General features: G+C 50.8%; 1 protein-coding gene across 3 annotated transcripts in view; it reads left to right on the top strand.

The window, feature by feature from the left end:
- Positions 1–3,428: 3,428 nt before the first annotated feature.
- CAMK2A (calcium/calmodulin dependent protein kinase II alpha) overlaps positions 3,429–16,417 on the top strand; it is a 72,379-nt gene continuing 59,390 nt past the window's right edge. Inside the window, exon 1 of one of the 3 annotated variants that reach the window (XM_050961555.1) lies at positions 3,429–3,693. In XM_050961555.1, the coding sequence (XP_050817512.1) occupies positions 3,632–3,693 (62 nt within the window). In that variant the 5' untranslated portion in view covers positions 3,429–3,631. Of the gene's footprint in view, positions 3,694–4,196; positions 4,592–16,417 lie in introns of those variants that run through there. The other 2 variants (XM_050961556.1, XM_050961558.1) reach the window with 2 other exon arrangements.

Below are 16,417 nucleotides of genomic sequence, written 5' to 3' on the forward strand. Positions count from 1 at the left end.
AGACAATGTCTCTGTGGGGGGCTTCAATTCCATGGAGAAGTCTATAAGCAGCAAAGTACATGCTACAGCAAACTGCTCCAAGGTGAAGAAAATTGCTTCTCTCAAACCCTTGGTCCCCCAGGGGCATATGCAAAGAAGGGGCTGCTGTCACGCCCTCAGCAGCACTTTTTGTTCTACACCAGCACTCTAAGAGTTCGGGGAGTGGAGGCTGAGTGGGCGCCCAGCGTAGCTCTGGAAGGGCTCTCAGCCTGGATTATTCAGGAGCAGAGATAAAGCAGAGGAGACGAATGAGCTTGGGCAGGAACCATTGCGTGGCAATCTCTGGCCTTGTGTGCAGGAGGTCAGGCTAGCTGTTGTCATGGCCCCTTCTGGCTTTCCAGTCTATTGAACACAGCTCTGCATCTGCCTAGGATGGCGTTTGTACAGGTGACCAGGAATTTGGGAGCAGGAGCAGCGTTGCAGTGACCCAGGCTATGAGGCAAATAAAGGCCTGGGGTCCCCTCTGGCGGGCCAGCAATGTGACTTTTGTTTTGTTAGACGTCTGGCGCTCCCTTCCTGAATGCCCTGCATAGATTCCTCCCTCCCTGAGACATCCTAGGGCCAGAGAGCAGGAGCCAGGCAGCAGTGTGGGCAGAGAAATCGCTCTCCGCATTATCTGCACTGCCATTTAAACAAACCTCACTTGTTAGTCAGCTTGGAGATAAAAGCCTCCCAAGGAGGGATGTGCCTGGAGCTGCCCTTGCCCACTCTTTCTCTCCCCTCCCCCCATTTGGGTTCCTCTTCTGGCTCCCCAAGCACTTGTGTTCTAGACTCTCTGCATGAGAAACGCTCCCCTCCCCGGGAGGAGAGCAGGAGCTCGCAGCTTGGCAGCGCTCTGATTTGAATCCAATTGGGGACGCGGGAGCGGGGAGCAGAAGTACAGCATGTGAGGGAATCAAGTGGAGTGGCTTTTCTGAAGGTGGTAATAGCGCAATTAATTGAAAAGCCATTAGAGCTCTCCTTCTCCTCCCCCTCCCCTTCCTCGCTCACTCGCTCGCTGTCCTCCTCCACTTCCACCTCCTTTCCTTCTCCCTCTCTCTGCTCCTCCTTCTCCCTCCCTCGATTCTGAAGAAGCAGCTGTGTCTTAAGATTGCTTGGTATTTTTGCACGGTTAAATCATCTTCCTTTCCCTTTTAACCCTTCCATGTCAACCACAAGGGAAAATTATTTTGATCTGCCTAAACTGACCCTTCCTCAGCAGGCTTTGCAAGACTCTCCGAGCCCCAGTTCAGTCCCTGATTCCAACCTTTCTAGGCATCCATGCAACTCATTGAGATTGCTTTTAAGTGCTCTAGCAACTTTTTTGTGCTGGGCCCTCCTTTGAAAATATTTCAGGCTGTGGCAACCCCCTCTCACCCACCCCATTGTGATGCTGGACGTAGCTTTTGCAGCATCAGTGCAGATCCCTACAGAGCTCAGTGACCATACTATGCCACCCTTACTTCTGCACTGCTGCTGGCGGCTGTGCTGCCTTCAGAGCTGGGCAGTAGGTCAGCAGCCTCTGCTTTCCGGCTGCCCAGCTCTGAAGGCAAGGAAAAAGGATGAGCAAGGACCAAAAAGCGATCACGTTTGGGAAATCCAGATGTATGGTAACCCTATTTTTGGTGATCTAGTGACACTCCCAAAATAGGCTTGTAACCCTCTTTTTGGGTCGGGATCCCCAGTCTGAGAACCGCTGAGAGTCTAGATGATAACGCTGCTGAAATTCAAAGACTGGCACAGGGCAGGAGGCCGAAGCACAGCCCTGGCAGAGGGGAGACCTGGGTTCTTTTCCTGTGACCTGGAGCAAGTTGCAGAACCATCTGTACCATGAGGATGTAGGGACAGAGACCCTCCTGCAAAGTGCTGTGGGCAGTAGGGGTTGAGAGTGCTCAGCACTGTGTCAGAGCAGGGCCACACTATTTAATTCATGGGGTAAAGAGCAGAACTGGATCAAAAGTACCATCGAGCCAAGACCTCAAAAGTTCTCTCCCCCCTCCCAAGTGTTTTTATTTTTCTTCCTGCTTGTTTTGTTATGTTAGAGCGGCCAAGACTTGTATTTTGCAGAAAAAGTATTAGAGGACTTTAGAACGGATGGATTTGTAACATCACAATTTACAGAGCTGATCAACTAAGCAGGGGAAAGGTTTCTAGCCAGCCAGATTAAAATTCTGTATTTTAAAAAATACCTGTTTAACTCAAACACTTTAGAAACTCTTGAGGGAAATATGCTCTTGGAGAAAGGATCAGCACTCTGCCTTTTGAGCTAAGGGCTGTGAAGGCTCCCACTCCAGTTCTCAGCTCCTCCCAAAAGTCCTCTAGCACATCAGTGAAGATAACCCTTTACTTCTGATATTCGTAGGATAACAAACCGCACATCCCTTGAAACCTCCCCCCCTTTTAAGCCTTCTTTAAAAATCAGAGTGGGGAGGCACAAACTTTTCCCTTTGTAGCTGACCTTTAAGGTAAAGACAGACCCCACCCCCCATCAGAGAAATAACAGCCTTAAACTCCCAGCCACCTAAGAGGCCGGATTCAGAGTCAGCAGCATGATCCAAGGCTTGCTCTGCTGCTATGGAGAAGCTGCCTATTCCAGTGCTGCTGTTCAGTGCTATAAAGCAGCTGCTGCCCCTCTGTCCTGTCCTCAATCCTTAACAGCCCATGCGCATACTGGCTCCATCGCAGGGCTGTCAAGATGCAGTCCCTGTCTCTCGTGAGATTTAAACAAACAAAAATTCCAAGGGCAAACACACCGCTCCCCACTGCAGTGGAATCTGGGCCAGATGGCCCCCTGGGAATAAAGCTCAGTGGCTTCTTTCTACCATGGTGGTTTTGGGAAGCTCTCCCAGGAGGAATCGTCGAGGAACTGAACCCATGTACTTTGCAGTATTTGACTCATTTATTCATTTTGAAAGGAGGTTTGGCCCTCCAAGTGCACCCACTTTGCTTGTCTTATATCCACAAATGATGCTCAGCAGCCTAATAAAGCAGGCACTTAAAAAAATTAGGACTGGCCGAATGAGGCATCATCTCTCACTAAACCTTGGAACTATGCTGTTGCCAGGGGAACTCTGCAATACCTGTCTTTCTGGAGAATCAGATGCAGTTGCCATGGCAATATATTCCTGTCTTTACAGGGACTGTCCTAACATGGAAACTGCAGTTTCCACGGTAACCTTTTTGCCCCAGTTAATTCTAAGCATGTTGTGTGGCTTAATTTGTTTTTAATATTTATATTTTAGACTTTGGGGACCCTCTTAGCAAGTGGCGTGCTGTTTTCTACTAGGCTGCAGTTTCCAGAGCTGCAGAGTCAGGGCGTTAGAGAGTTGCAAGTAGCAGCAGAGGAAGGTGTTTGGGAAGCAGTTGCCTGGGCAACAGAAACAGGGCGTTCCAGAGGTGGTTGCTATGGGGACCTGGATGCTGACGAAGGCTTGCGAGGCTGAGAAGACAAATTGCCCTCATCATTATCTCCGGGCTTGTCAATCAAACACATTCCCTTATTTACCTCGGAGAGGAGAGAGAAAGAGAACTAGGAGCAAAAAGAGACCGAGGGAACGAGAGGAGAGGCGCTTGTCCAAAACTCCACGCTGGTGAGGGAGCATCACCATCCAGGATGGCAACCATCACCTGCACCCGGTTCAGCGAGGAATATCAGCTCTTTGAAGAACTGGGCAAGTAAGTTGGAGACAGCAGGGCTCGGAATGTGATGGTGCTGCATCGGCAGCGAGAGAGGCTTTGGCAGCAGGGGTGGGGGGAAATTATCAGACATGGGAACAGCTGGGATTCTGGAGGAAAGAAAAGGCAATGGAGTGAACCATAATAATCAAACTCACAAGGGAGCATGGTCACACAAACTGTCAGGAGAGTGGAAGGGGTAGAACCGCAGAACCAGAGACCAGGGAAACAGCCCCGACCCTCCGTGCTTTGTTCCCCCAGAATTAACACACTGGCATATAAAACCAGGTTCCCTTGTCCTCCACTCTTGTAAGGAAAGGGGATCAGCCTGGGAAAGGCTAAGGGTAGCTCAGGCATCCAGGGCTGGGTGTGTGAATGGCTTGCATTGTGCACACTTCGGGGACTGCTGCCTGTAGCTCTGAACTGCCTCTGCAAAAGGGGGCAACTGCGAAATGACTCTCGTTTAAGAAAGCAAACCCCCAAAGCGATGCTGCTAATTCTGCCTGGAAACTTGTCCAGCTGCATCAAGGGAGATGAAGGATCTGATCTGGGCAGCCGTCTGAGTTTTCGTTCCATTGTGTGTTGTGCTAAGTTTTTTTTATTGGGAGATGCTCTGTGCTGAATTTCACAGGGCTTGGCTTGCCAGCAGGAAACAACTTGCCAGTGATGACTGTCTCCCAGGAGAACTGAGGTTTAGAAATTCATGGAAGAATCCAGGACAGCAGCCACCCCCTCATCCATCTTCTGTGCTGTCCTGATTAGCTTGGAGTAGTTAGACACCTCTTCTGGGTAGCACTACTCCTGATTCCTTGGACAGGAACCTGTGTGCCAAGAAGCCCAACAGAGTCAGTGGAAAGCAAGGCTGACAGTTGGTTTTCATGAGACTGTCATGTATAGGGTAGGCTGTGTCTGGTTTTGCATGTGTGGGTATTCTTTTGCGTGCATATGTGTAGATGTCTGCCTTGCCTTGTGTGTGTGCATGCATGCACACATAGATATGTATTAGTGTGCATCTGTCTAAATGTGTGTGCATTGTAGGATTGATCCTGCAGGATGCTGAGCATTCCAGGGAGGTACAGAATGTCTTCTGCTCCCATGGAAGTCCGTGGGAATTCAGAGTGCTTAGCACCTGGCAGGATGGAGCCTTATGTGTCTATCCTGGGGTGCGACTGCCCGTTGGTGTGCGTTTTGTGTGAGTGCCCTAGCGCATGGATCCATCTAAATGTGTGCGTATAAGGGGGCGCATCTTTTTAGCATGAATTTTTTACATATTTATGTGCATCCATTTGAATTTGTGTGTGAATTTTGTGCACACAATTACGTGCATCTTTGGATGTATACATGTTCATATGGTTTTGTTTGTCTGAGTCTGCATGTGCGTCTTGTGTACGATTGTGTGCATCTGTTTTGAATGTGAAGTTGTGCCTATTTGTTCTAGTATATACATCATGGCCTGCATGCACATATGTGTTTTGTATGGTGTTAAACATGCGTGTGCACAGGTGGGTGTTGGGTTTGTCTGTGACTGTGTGCAGGCAGATGGTGATACAAAACTGGGGGCAAGGATGGAAAAATCGAGAGAGAGGAGGTTGCATTCTTCTGGACTGAAAGTGACTAGTATTTCCTGTGCAAAAGAGAAGGGGAGGACAGAACGGGCCAAATTTGCTGCTCACTGAAGCGGGTGCAACTCCAGGAAAGTCCGTGACTAGCTGCTCTGGGATGTGCTTGTGTACCTAGATGGCTTGTGAGGTGCACAACACACTGTATTTATTTTTCACCAATGTTTGGTGACTGCGTCACTCCTGGGCGATGATGATTCAGACCAAAGCGAAGCACTGAGTCGGTGACCAGGTCTGTGCGATAAATGGAGATAAAGCTGGTGGGTCAGCCCAAGAGGGGCAAGCTATTCTTTCCTCTGAGACACCTGCTCTGAACCTGTTTCTTCCAGAGGCTTCTCATCTCTTTGCTCGTGCTGCGGTGTGGTGGTGGCGTGGTGAGGGGCGGGAGGGACTGCAACCGTGTGAAGTGTTCTCGAGTGCTGCTGGCGTGGCTGGAGGGGACAAGGAATAAAACTGGGTACACGGCACAGCAAGGATGGTTATAAATGGCATGGGGGTGCACAGAAAAGGTAGGGACGGGATGCGACATAGGAAGTGTGGGGATAATAGGGGCAGGATGCGATAGAAGATGCATATGATAGAACTCTGCATGGGCACATGCCTTATGCACAAGCCCTGGAGCGTGCGTCTTCCACAGTCTCTCAAGTAAATAAGGCACATTTTCTAGTGTTACACGGAGAAGGTTTTATTTATTATTAACGTTTTGTATTTGTGTATCACCTTCCATCCTGATGGATTCCAAAGCTCTTCACGGATTCACACAACACTGCTGCAAAGCAGCTGCCTCTGGGGAAGGCTAGGCAGCAGCCAAACATTGCACAGGCAGCAACCCAGCATAGCCATGTGTACAGGAGAGACTGTAGCCTAGGACACTCTGGCAAGCCCCTCCCTTAATGCAAAGGACAATTTGATTATTAATATCTTTTAGTCTTGATCTTCAGATGTGAACGTCCGCTGGGATCCAAGCCTGAGTCAGCTGGTTTTGTGCTCTACTGTAACCCTGAACCAGAGGCATTTTCAATGGATGCATTTTCCCAAATCCAAAAATAAACCAATAACATTCACATGCGGCAGATAAGCCCTTGTCTTTTCACGGCTTCTCCAAGTCTCTTCGTGATGGATAGATGACAGGCTGAGCCAGCCTTGCTAGGATCTGAACCCATGGTTCTAAGGAGCCCATGTTCCTGCCAGCACCCCAGACTGTCCTTTCACTGAGCAGATGCAAAGGTTCCCCCTTGGTACTGCTCATGTTGAGAATTGATCCCACTGAAGGGAGGTGGTTCAGAGGCAGGCTGTACCCTATCCTTCACTCACCCAGTGTTCTTTGTTTGCATGTGTTGAAGAGATCTAGTTTACTCCAGAAAGGACTATAACTTGTATGTGAAGTCAAAAGGGGTGGAGGTTGGGATGCAGCTGCATCTCTGGGGTATGCTTCTAAGTGCATTGCGGGCCTCGCTGTCTTGTCAGCCCAGTAAGTCACAACGTGCAGACTAGAGCTATGGGGACTTTTCCATTGGACTGGTTTTCCAGTGGAAATTGCAGTTCCTGCAAAAAAATCAAATTTTTCTGTTGGGAAAATTACAATTTTGCCAGTTTCATGAAATCAAGACAGTTTGACCCAAATCAGAATGTTTTGTTGAACTGACCCGACATGTTTCATTTTGATTCAGTTCAACAGAACATTAAACTGCACTTCCCTATAAGTGCATCATCTCCTGGGACTTGTAATTCATGCCCCCATTCTCTCCTATGGCCTGGGCTCCCTGGAGAATTACATCTCCCATAATGCAGCATGAATTCCTCTTGGCTTCTACTGCATGGTGCATCATGGGAGATGGAGTCTTGCCAGGGAGCCTGGCCAATAGGGAAGAATTGGAGCATCCAGGCTCAGAACTACCACTTCCACAATGGAGCAAAGCAGTTTAATGACCCATAATGCTTCATTCTGAGTCAGTTCAACAAACCAAAATGAATATTTCAATTTCAGGAACACCAAAGGGAAATGTTTCAACATTTCTGAATCACAATTAATTTTGTCCCAATTTGAGATGAAAACAAATGTTGAAATATTGGACTTTCATGTGGGATGGAAATTCTGAATTTTGCTCAGCTTCAGCGCTGACTCTGGGAGAGCTGCATTCATCTCTTATCCTGGCTGGGAGCTCTGGGGATGTGAGCACTGCCTCTAGAGGAAGAAGAAGGAATCTCTTCACGTGGTCTTCTGTCCCACGGTCATGACAGACTCTGGTGGGAGCTACATCCAGAGCAAGGGTCCTCAGTGTGCAGCTCCCTTTGTGGGGAGCGGGACAGAATCCAAGAAGGACTCAAATGTCCCCAAGGAGCTAAAAAGCTTGGATTTCCTGGGCCACATCTTCAGTTTCATTGCCCTGAAGCTGCTGGTGCATGAATGATGCAGAGACGACAGTGCACTCTGAAAGCTAGAAGTTACGCTGCTCTCTGGGGCTTGGTCTCCCACTCCCCAAGCACAGGGAGTTGGGCATGCTGCAGGTCCTGAGCCAGGCTGGAGTCGGAGGATGAGGGTGGTGTTTCTTTGGACTAACCAGTGAGGAGGACTGATAACAGAACACTGATGCCCTTTCTTAGCAGTCCAAGGGTAATGGTGTTGAAGGGAGCCCTCTATGCAGGGGGCCAGATCATGGTGGCTGGTTAATTTGATGGCCAAGAACAGCAGTTGTTGTTACTCCTGCTAAGGGAGGGGTAACCAAACCTAGGGTGTAAGAGGATCACTGTTGGAGTTGAGAAGGAATTCCCCCTTCTCCATGGAAAATATTACACAGTTGTCTAGGTGCATTATGGGGGTTTCCTCATCTCCCTGAGAAGTATCAGGCATCGATCACTGAGATAACAGGTAAAGGACCCTGGTTCCTATCTGGATGTCTCACCTTAAACAGCACACTGGTGTGTCTTGGTGCTTTCATCTCTCCACTCAGCCTTGGCTGTAGAGTTCATGTCCTGAGCACGTCTCATGCCAGCCAGATGAGCCCTTGTTTGTACAGGATGGCGCCACCCAAGGGAAAGCTGCAGCACAGTTCGTGTGAGGCTCAGAGAGACTTTGTGGTCTGAGGGTGGGCCTGGCCAGGAGTAGAGAGCGGCAGGAGGTGGAAATTGGCTTGACAAAGACATCATTGTCTCTGAGGCATTTTCTGGTTCTGCTGGATCAGTCCATTTGAACCATCCCAAGATCTCCCAGTGGGAGGAGGAAGCATTTCCAGAGTCTGTCTTCCTCCCAGCATGGCTGAGCTCCCAGCCTCCCTCCCAGGAGTGAAGGACAAAACCCGGCTCCTCCTGGAAGAACCAGACTCCAAGGCGGCCTTGCCACCTTGACTGGAGAAATGAGAACCTTGTGTTCTCCATCTGTGGGTCACTGTAGGGATCACTAACTCTATCTTCCCCAAGGAGGGTGGGGAACAAAAGAAGCAGCTGAAGAACAAGAGGAGCACATAGTTGGGGAGGGGAGGAGGCAGTCAGTGAAGGAGAGAACTGAAGTAAGACAAATAGAAGGAATGCCTCCTTCTGGCTCCAGGCTCCTCTCAGCTCTTTGAGTACGCCCCCACGGCAGGTGACGGGTGGGGCTGGAGGAAATTATCATGCAGCACTGTATAATCAGCCCCTTCACTCCCAGAGCTGCAGGAGAAGATGACTTTATTTAAAAAAAAAAAAAAAAAGCACAATCCCCCCCGCCACCCACCCTCTTCTTTCTAGAAAGGAGAGAAATCCTTTAACGGACTGGGAGGAGGAGGAGGTGCAGAAGGGAGGCAGCATCACAGGCTGGTGCTGGCACGGAAGGTGTGAAACACGGAGACGCAGAGTGTCCTTTTGTCGGAGTGACTGCTCATGAAGCCAGGTCCTGCAAGCTGCCAGGGCGGAGGAGGCCACGAGCTGCCTGCCGTCTGCTGGCGTAGGGATGGTCTAACGGCAATTGGCACCCAGGGCTGGCCTAGGTGTTAAGGAGCTTGTGTGGTGTGCAGGGCCATGTGTGGCCTCCTGCTTTGCTTATACTTAAAGCTGACCCTACACATTGTCTGCGAGGCTTGGGTAGCGGATGCAGGGCAGAACAGAGGGTGTGTGTGTTGGTGGCCTCTCATTGGAAATACCCAACTCTGGCTGGAGTGAGGGGAAACAAGAGTGCATTTGTGTCAGTGACACCTTCAGGTGATGGGTTCCAGTTGCCACTTCGAATCCCAGGGCCAAGGAGATGCCACCCGTCAAATATAGACAGGTTGCTGGGGGGAGATGGTGACTTTCTCCTCCTCTACCAGAGGGACTGAACCCATCAACGTGCATAAGCTGCTCCACAAGGGAGAACCGACCAGCTGCTGCTTGGACTGAGAGGAGAGAAGATGGAGGGTTACCAGCTACCTGGGAGAGATTCTGGATTAAGAATGATTTTTATTTAAGAAGAATCCATTGTGCCAATTTCAGCCTGAATCTCACACCTCTGTGAAGATGAGCTCATGAAACAGGAGCAGTTCTTGCCTCCTGAAGCTAACTTGGAACAGTTTCTCCACCCTCCCTTAAATAGGGCCCAGATCCAAACCTCACCCTGGGTTTATTTATCAGAACCAAAACCTGCCTAATAGATTTGGCAAAGATAATTGCCCCGTCCTCCCAGGAGCGCCGCCAGCTTTTTTGGCGCCCTGGGTGGCAGAAGGTCCCACCCCTGAAATGCCATCCCCGACAGAGGCGGTGGAAGGTCCTGCCCCCGAAATACTGACAATGACCGGGGCAGCGGAAGATCTGGCCGCTGTGGTCACCGCCCCCCAAATGTTAGTGCCCTAGGCGACCGCCTAGGTTGCCTAATGGGTTGTGCCGGCCCTGCGTCCTCCCCTTCTACCATCACCTTGCTCACTTCCATGTCTATTCAAGACCTGTAGGGTTGGTGCCAGTGCCACCAAACATATCAAGATTGGGGCATCACAGATCAAGGGGGGCACATGATGACCTGGGGGCAAGAGTGGTGTGCCATGCTCGCAGTGTTCTGGGAACCAGCCCTGTTAACAGGTGTTGAACCTGCTGGGAGATGCTAAGTGAATCCAGCTGAGTCACGCCTGCGGGCAACTTGTTAACTCCACCCTTGATATAAGGAAGGTGGAAGTGGCTTGTTGGGGATGGAGGGGCTGGGCTGGACAGTCCTGTGGGAGGAGCCCTAGCAGCAGTAGCTGCCCGGCTGCGGGAGGAGGCTTGGGCCGTAACTCATTCTGAGTTACTTTGTTAACAAAACCTAATGTCAGGAAAGGAGGAAGCACTGGCCCTTGACAGCAGGTGGGGACTGTGCTTTGGAGCAAGATGGGAGAACTGGCTGCTCACTGGTGGAGATTTCCCTCCCTATGTTGCAATCTGTCCCCATTCCTGGCTAGCCGTGGCTCTAGGAAGGGGGTTTTGCTAGGAGCATGTGTGCAGGGCTTCATTCCTGGTACTGTTGAGCTGCTCACCGACCCTCCATCCCCAAAATCCTCCCCTCAGCTGCTTGAGCCTGTGTGAGGAAAACAGCAGGGGCGAGACACCCCTGCGTGTGGGCAGCTGTTGTGAGGGGAGCAGCTGGGAGTGATGTGTGGGGAATGGATGGGTGTGAGCCCTGTTTGTGGTGGGCTGGGGGGAGGACTGAGAGTGACTGTCCCCCAGTTGTGGGAGCTGGGGAGGGAGGGACATTCTGTATTTGTGGGGAGTAGGGGGCGCTGGCCCCTGACTGTGGGAGCTGGAGTGTGTCCAGGCAGTACAGCACACTGTAAGGTGGCAGGGAATGTGGGTGGGGACACCCCAGGTCCGTGGGAGCTGGGCAAGGCAGTTCATATGAAATGGCATTGTGAGAGGGGCTGCCCTGGAGGGTCAGGCCAAGGGACCTGAGCATTGCTTCCCTGGGAGTTATTTGCTGCAACCAACCTGTCTCTCAAGCAGCTAACAAGTGGCAGAAGAGAGGCTCTCCAAGCTCAGCATCACATTCTGCCACGCCTGGAGTTGTGCCCCTGTCCTGCAGCAACAGGTGCTTGTTCTGCTTCAGCACTCGGACTGATGTCTAAAGTCTGCAGAGTTTGCTGCCCAGCGAGCAGCCAGCATTGGCCCTGGCTTGGTTCTTTGTCCTGTGTTTAAAGGTTGTGTGTGTGATCAGCAGGAGCCCGGAAGGCAGTGGAGCTGGGCTGGTAAATACAAGGAGAGGAAGCACTGAAAAGTAAATACATGCTTCCTCTCTTGCTGCGCACATGTTTCAATGCATGTACAGATCCATGCACCCACTCACTCACCCACACGCAGACTGAAATATTGCCACTCTCAATTCCCCTGCAGCATGCAGATGGTGAATGCTCCCTGCAGCATGCACACAGAGGTCCTCTGTATATTTCCTCCAGCACAAGCACATTACAAACCTCCTCTGCAGCCTTCGCACAAAGGACCCTCTGAATACCTGACAACGCATGCTGTCCTTGGCCACGTCCAGACTAGGGTATTAAAATCGATTTTAGATACGCAACTTCAGCTACGTGAATAACGTAGCTGAAGTCGAATTTCTAAAATCGAGGTACTCACCCGTCCAGACGGCGCGGCATCGATGTCCGCGGCTCTCCGTGTCGATTCCGGAACTCCGTTCGGGTTGATGGAGTTCCGGAATCGATGTAAGCGCGCTCGGGGATCGATACATCGCGTCCAGACTAGAGGCGATATATCGATCCCCGAGCAATCGATTTTAACCTGCCGATGCCGCGGGTTAGTCTGAACACTCCATGCAGCATGTGTGCACACAGGCCCTCTGAATGCCTCATAATGCTCAGGCCTGAAACTAATAAATCTCCCCGTTGTTAATGAGCATCAGCACCCTGTACAGCTGAGCTGCTGCTGACCATGGGTTCAGCAGTTGGGTGCTGGCTACACTTACCGTTCAGTTTAAAGCTCCAGTTCAGCAGCAGCCAGTGCCAGCAATGGGTAACCTTCTGCTGCAGCCAAGGCTTGTGAAAATATCATGCAACATGCACACCGATTCCCTCTGAGCAACTGCATGCTGACCGCATGAGTGCCATGTGCAGCGTGCCTGTAGTGCCAACCTGGATATTGCCCATAATGTGTCCTTTCGACACACACTTGTGCAAACACACGCACACACCCTGTAAAGCACCCTCCAAATGAAACACACACACCTGCTCCCTGTGCCGTACACACAGGCACTGTTAGTCTAGAAAATGTTGACCTACACGTAGCCACACCTTTGTGCAAGGCTGTCCCACACGGCTCCGTCCACAGCTGTGGCACTCGCTGCTTTTCTAACAGTCTCCGCAAAGCTCTGTCAATGTACCTCAGTGCTGACCGGCAACAGCCCCAGCTGATACTCCAGTCCAGCTCTCCTAGTGCACCTAACGTGTGACCTGCACCACCCCCTGCTCATCAGTCTGTTCCAAGGTTGTGAATTGACCGTATCAACACAAGAAAGGGACCTGGGCATCACTGCAGACAGCTCCATGGGGACAGTTTCTCGGTGTGCAGCTATGGTAAAAAAGCAAGCAAGACATTAGGCTGCATAAGGGATGGGATGGAGAGTAATACAAAGAATATTGTAATACCCTTATAGAAAACAATGGTATGGCCTCTTTTGGGATGCAGTCCTGGTCACACCATTTCAAAAAGGATATTGCATAACTGAGGGGTTTCAGAGAAGGGAGATAAGAATGATCAAGGCAGAGAAAACTCTCCAAGAAGGAGAGATTGAAAAGATTGGGATTGTTTACCTTCCTTACAAAGGAGATGAATAAAAGGGGACGTAATAAAAGTACATCTAATAATGAATGGTCCAGCAATGGTAGATCAGAGACTTCTCTTCTCCCTGACTCATAACACAAGAATAAGGGGCCATTCAATTAAATTAAAAGATGAGAAATTCAAAACTAATCACAGGAAATATTTTTCACAAAATGTATAAGTAGACTGTGGAACTCATTGCCAGGGTTCTTAAGTTGTCTCCTGAGGCATCTATACTGGCAGAATCTCTACCTCAGGTCTGATCCAGTTTAGCAATTCTTCCCTTCCTACACTTGGTCCCAGATTCTCCTAAGCAGAGAGACCCTCTGTAATGTGGCAGTTTTGTGACACTGATCAAGATTCGCTAAGGACTCAGCTGAGCCCTGCAGACTCATTTCACTTATTACTTAAGCCAAATTGAAACTCACTGTTCTTGTGATGAAAGGCTAGTGCTGTGTTCCTCCTGCTGCCCTCTCTAGCCTCTTCTTAATTCATCACATGCTATTTCTGTGATCTGTTACAAAGACAAGGAAGAGCTGAACAACAAAGTGTGTTAAAACTTATGTTGGAGGAATGTTCCTGCCCCAGTGAACCAAACGAATACATTTCCAGCTTCCTGCGTTGTGGTCTTCTGAGGTCTCCTAACTCTTCCTCTTTCTGGATTGTTTATTTGACTGGAAATGAATTAATTCCTTTATTTATTTAGACAGTGAAAAGTTACAAGATTTATAGCAATCCAGTCCACGATGTATTGGCAGCTTCCTGCTAGGCTGGTCAGGATCCATGGGGGATCTCTGGCTTCTCCCAGGGTATAGAAGAGGGCCAGGTATCAGAGTGTGAACTCTGTCTCCTATAGATCTCAGAGCATGGGCTTTCCATCCATACTTAGATTTCAGGGCATGATTTCAATGCCCTTAGCAAGCACTGAAATCAGTGGGAGTTGAGGGCACTCTCACTAGTGCCAACCCCAATTAGTTGGGCCAAAAATCATTGGACCTCAACAAGCAGGAGATTGAAAAAAAACCAAGCAATCTTGGGCCTTTGCATTCTGGTGTCTGAGCCTTTATGTCACACCCAGGCCATGTTTTCAGGCTTTTCTCCACACCCACAAAGGCTAGACACTTCCTTACTGTTTTCAAATGAAAGCTGAGATTTCCAAGAATGAGCCCAAATCCAGACATTGAGGCTGAGATGGTTTGACTCCCCAAATATATGATTCCCAATAAAATCACGAGCGTTGGCAGCAGTGGATGGCACCCTTAGCCCTATTTGCATGGCACTAGCACCCTTAGTCCAAAGGAGAACCATTGGGTTGTGTGCTGGGCAAACACCTAGGAAGAGACAACCCCCATACCAAAGTGCTCACAGTCTAAATTAAGGTAAGACGTGTTCCGCAGGTGTAACTAACCAAAGAGCAGCAATGGAGGAGGGAGGATGTGGGTGACAGTGACAGGTGGATGGTTATGTAGACTAGCTATGGAGGTTTTACAGGCATCAGAGCACTGATTTCCTTCAATCCAGGTACCAGAGCGTGGGATTCTGATGTGGAGACAGGCTCAGCGAACGGTGCCCAAATCCCCCACTTCCAGGAAGGCAGGCATGATGAATGTAAGGGGATTGTTGTCTCCTTACTAACATTCTGTGGGCAGTGGCGGCTCCAGGCACCAACACTCCAAGCGCTTGCCTGGGGTGGCAAGCTGTGGGGGGCACCCTGCCAGTCCCTGCGAGGGCAGCAGTCAGGCAGCCTTCAGCGGCATGCCTGCGGGAGGTCTGCCGGTCCTGTGGATTCAGCGGCAATTCGGCGGTGGGTACGACGAACCCACGGGACCAGCGGACCTCCCGCAGGCATGCTGCCGAAGCCGCCTGACTTCTGTGCTTGGGGCTGCAAAAAAGCTAGAGCCTCCCCTGTCAGTGGGGGTGTTTTGGTTGGCTAGCTCCCAGTACTAAAAGAAAGGGGAAGGGTCAATGAGAAATCAGGACCCTGAGACACAATCCCCAGGAACAATGGGGAGAGGTCAATGCTCCAGGTCAGCCTGATTGACAGGGCGGGCAGGTTAATCAAGGAGTCAGGAGGCCAGGGTGGGTCTCATCCTCCCTGTGAGCTGGAATTGCCTAAAGAGAAAGCAAGGGCCCAAGCTGAGCTGTGGAGCAGAGCTGTGCCAGATCCAGAGGGGCCAGAAAAGCAGCCGTGTGCTGGGAGCAGAGCTGCAGCCTCAAAGCCAGAGCACAGCCCAGAGAGAGTAGACCTGCCCTGGGAGCAGAGCTGCAGCAACCGGAGCCAGAGGGGCCAGAAAAGCAGCCCAGGAAGCAGGTCGGTGCTGGGAGCAGAGTCACAGAAGCAGCCCACAGAGCAGAGCTGTAGCAAACAGAGCCAGAGGGGCCAGAAAAGCAGCCCAGGGGGCTGGAGGCAGAGCAGCAGCAGCAGCAGCGCTGAGGCAGACTGGAGCTGAAGCTGAGGCAGTGGGAGCTGGAGCTGGGGCTGGAGCAGTCCGGAGCCGGGTGTGGTGAGCTGCTGGGGAGAGTGAGGGGGACCCTGGGCAGTGGGCCTAGCACAGGGAGAAGGCTCAGCCAAGAGGTCCTGCAGGCCAGACTTGGAAGGGGATCATAACCCCAACAGGGTGGGGGTGATGCTGGGAAGAAGGGTCTTGCCACCTAGAACCTGAGTGTGTGTGGCCACCACCAGAGCAGCTGTCTGACCCGCAGCGTCCCTACAGCAAAGCCAGGGCCTGAGAAGGAGGCCTGGGGCCTACAAGGAACAGACTGAACTGCCCTGATGTTCCAGAGACACCCCCCTGCCCCCCACATTCCAGCTAAACCCTTTGCCCTCCAGGCTCCAGGGATATGAATAGTTCAGATCTTACAGAGGCCAAGAGTAAATCTCAGGCTCTCACTGGACAGAGAGGCAGGGAAAGTTCCTGTTTGGCTTTCTCGTCTTTCAAACCCTCCCAGAAGAGTCTCCTGTGGCTAGCCCTGCTGGCTGCAGCCTTGTGACCCTGAGCAGTGCTTTCCAGCAGGGGCTCTGGGCGCGTAGGTTGGCTTCTCCATTGGGATTTCAATAAGTTCTTTACTGCAGCTTCTCGCACCCCGTTGCTTCCCCATTTCACTAAAGATTCATATTCAAACCAAATTGCTTACCTCCTCCCGCCCCCACCGGGAAAATCAATTGTTCATCATTGCTCAGCAGAGAGCCTCTTTCCTGGTTTTATTCCTTTCCCATTTATGGGGGGAGTGGAAGGAAGGAAGGGGGGCAGGAGGGGGAATTGCTTTTGATTGTTGTTTGACTGATCTGAATGGCTCTAGAAGAAAGATCAATGAATGCGGAGTCCTAGCTCCTGTTTAGCAGGCCTGGTGTGGGTGGGGTT

Source organism: Gopherus flavomarginatus, chromosome 7 (assembly GCF_025201925.1).
Source record: "Gopherus flavomarginatus isolate rGopFla2 chromosome 7, rGopFla2.mat.asm, whole genome shotgun sequence".
In the NCBI taxonomy this organism is placed as follows: Eukaryota; Metazoa; Chordata; order Testudines; family Testudinidae; genus Gopherus; species Gopherus flavomarginatus.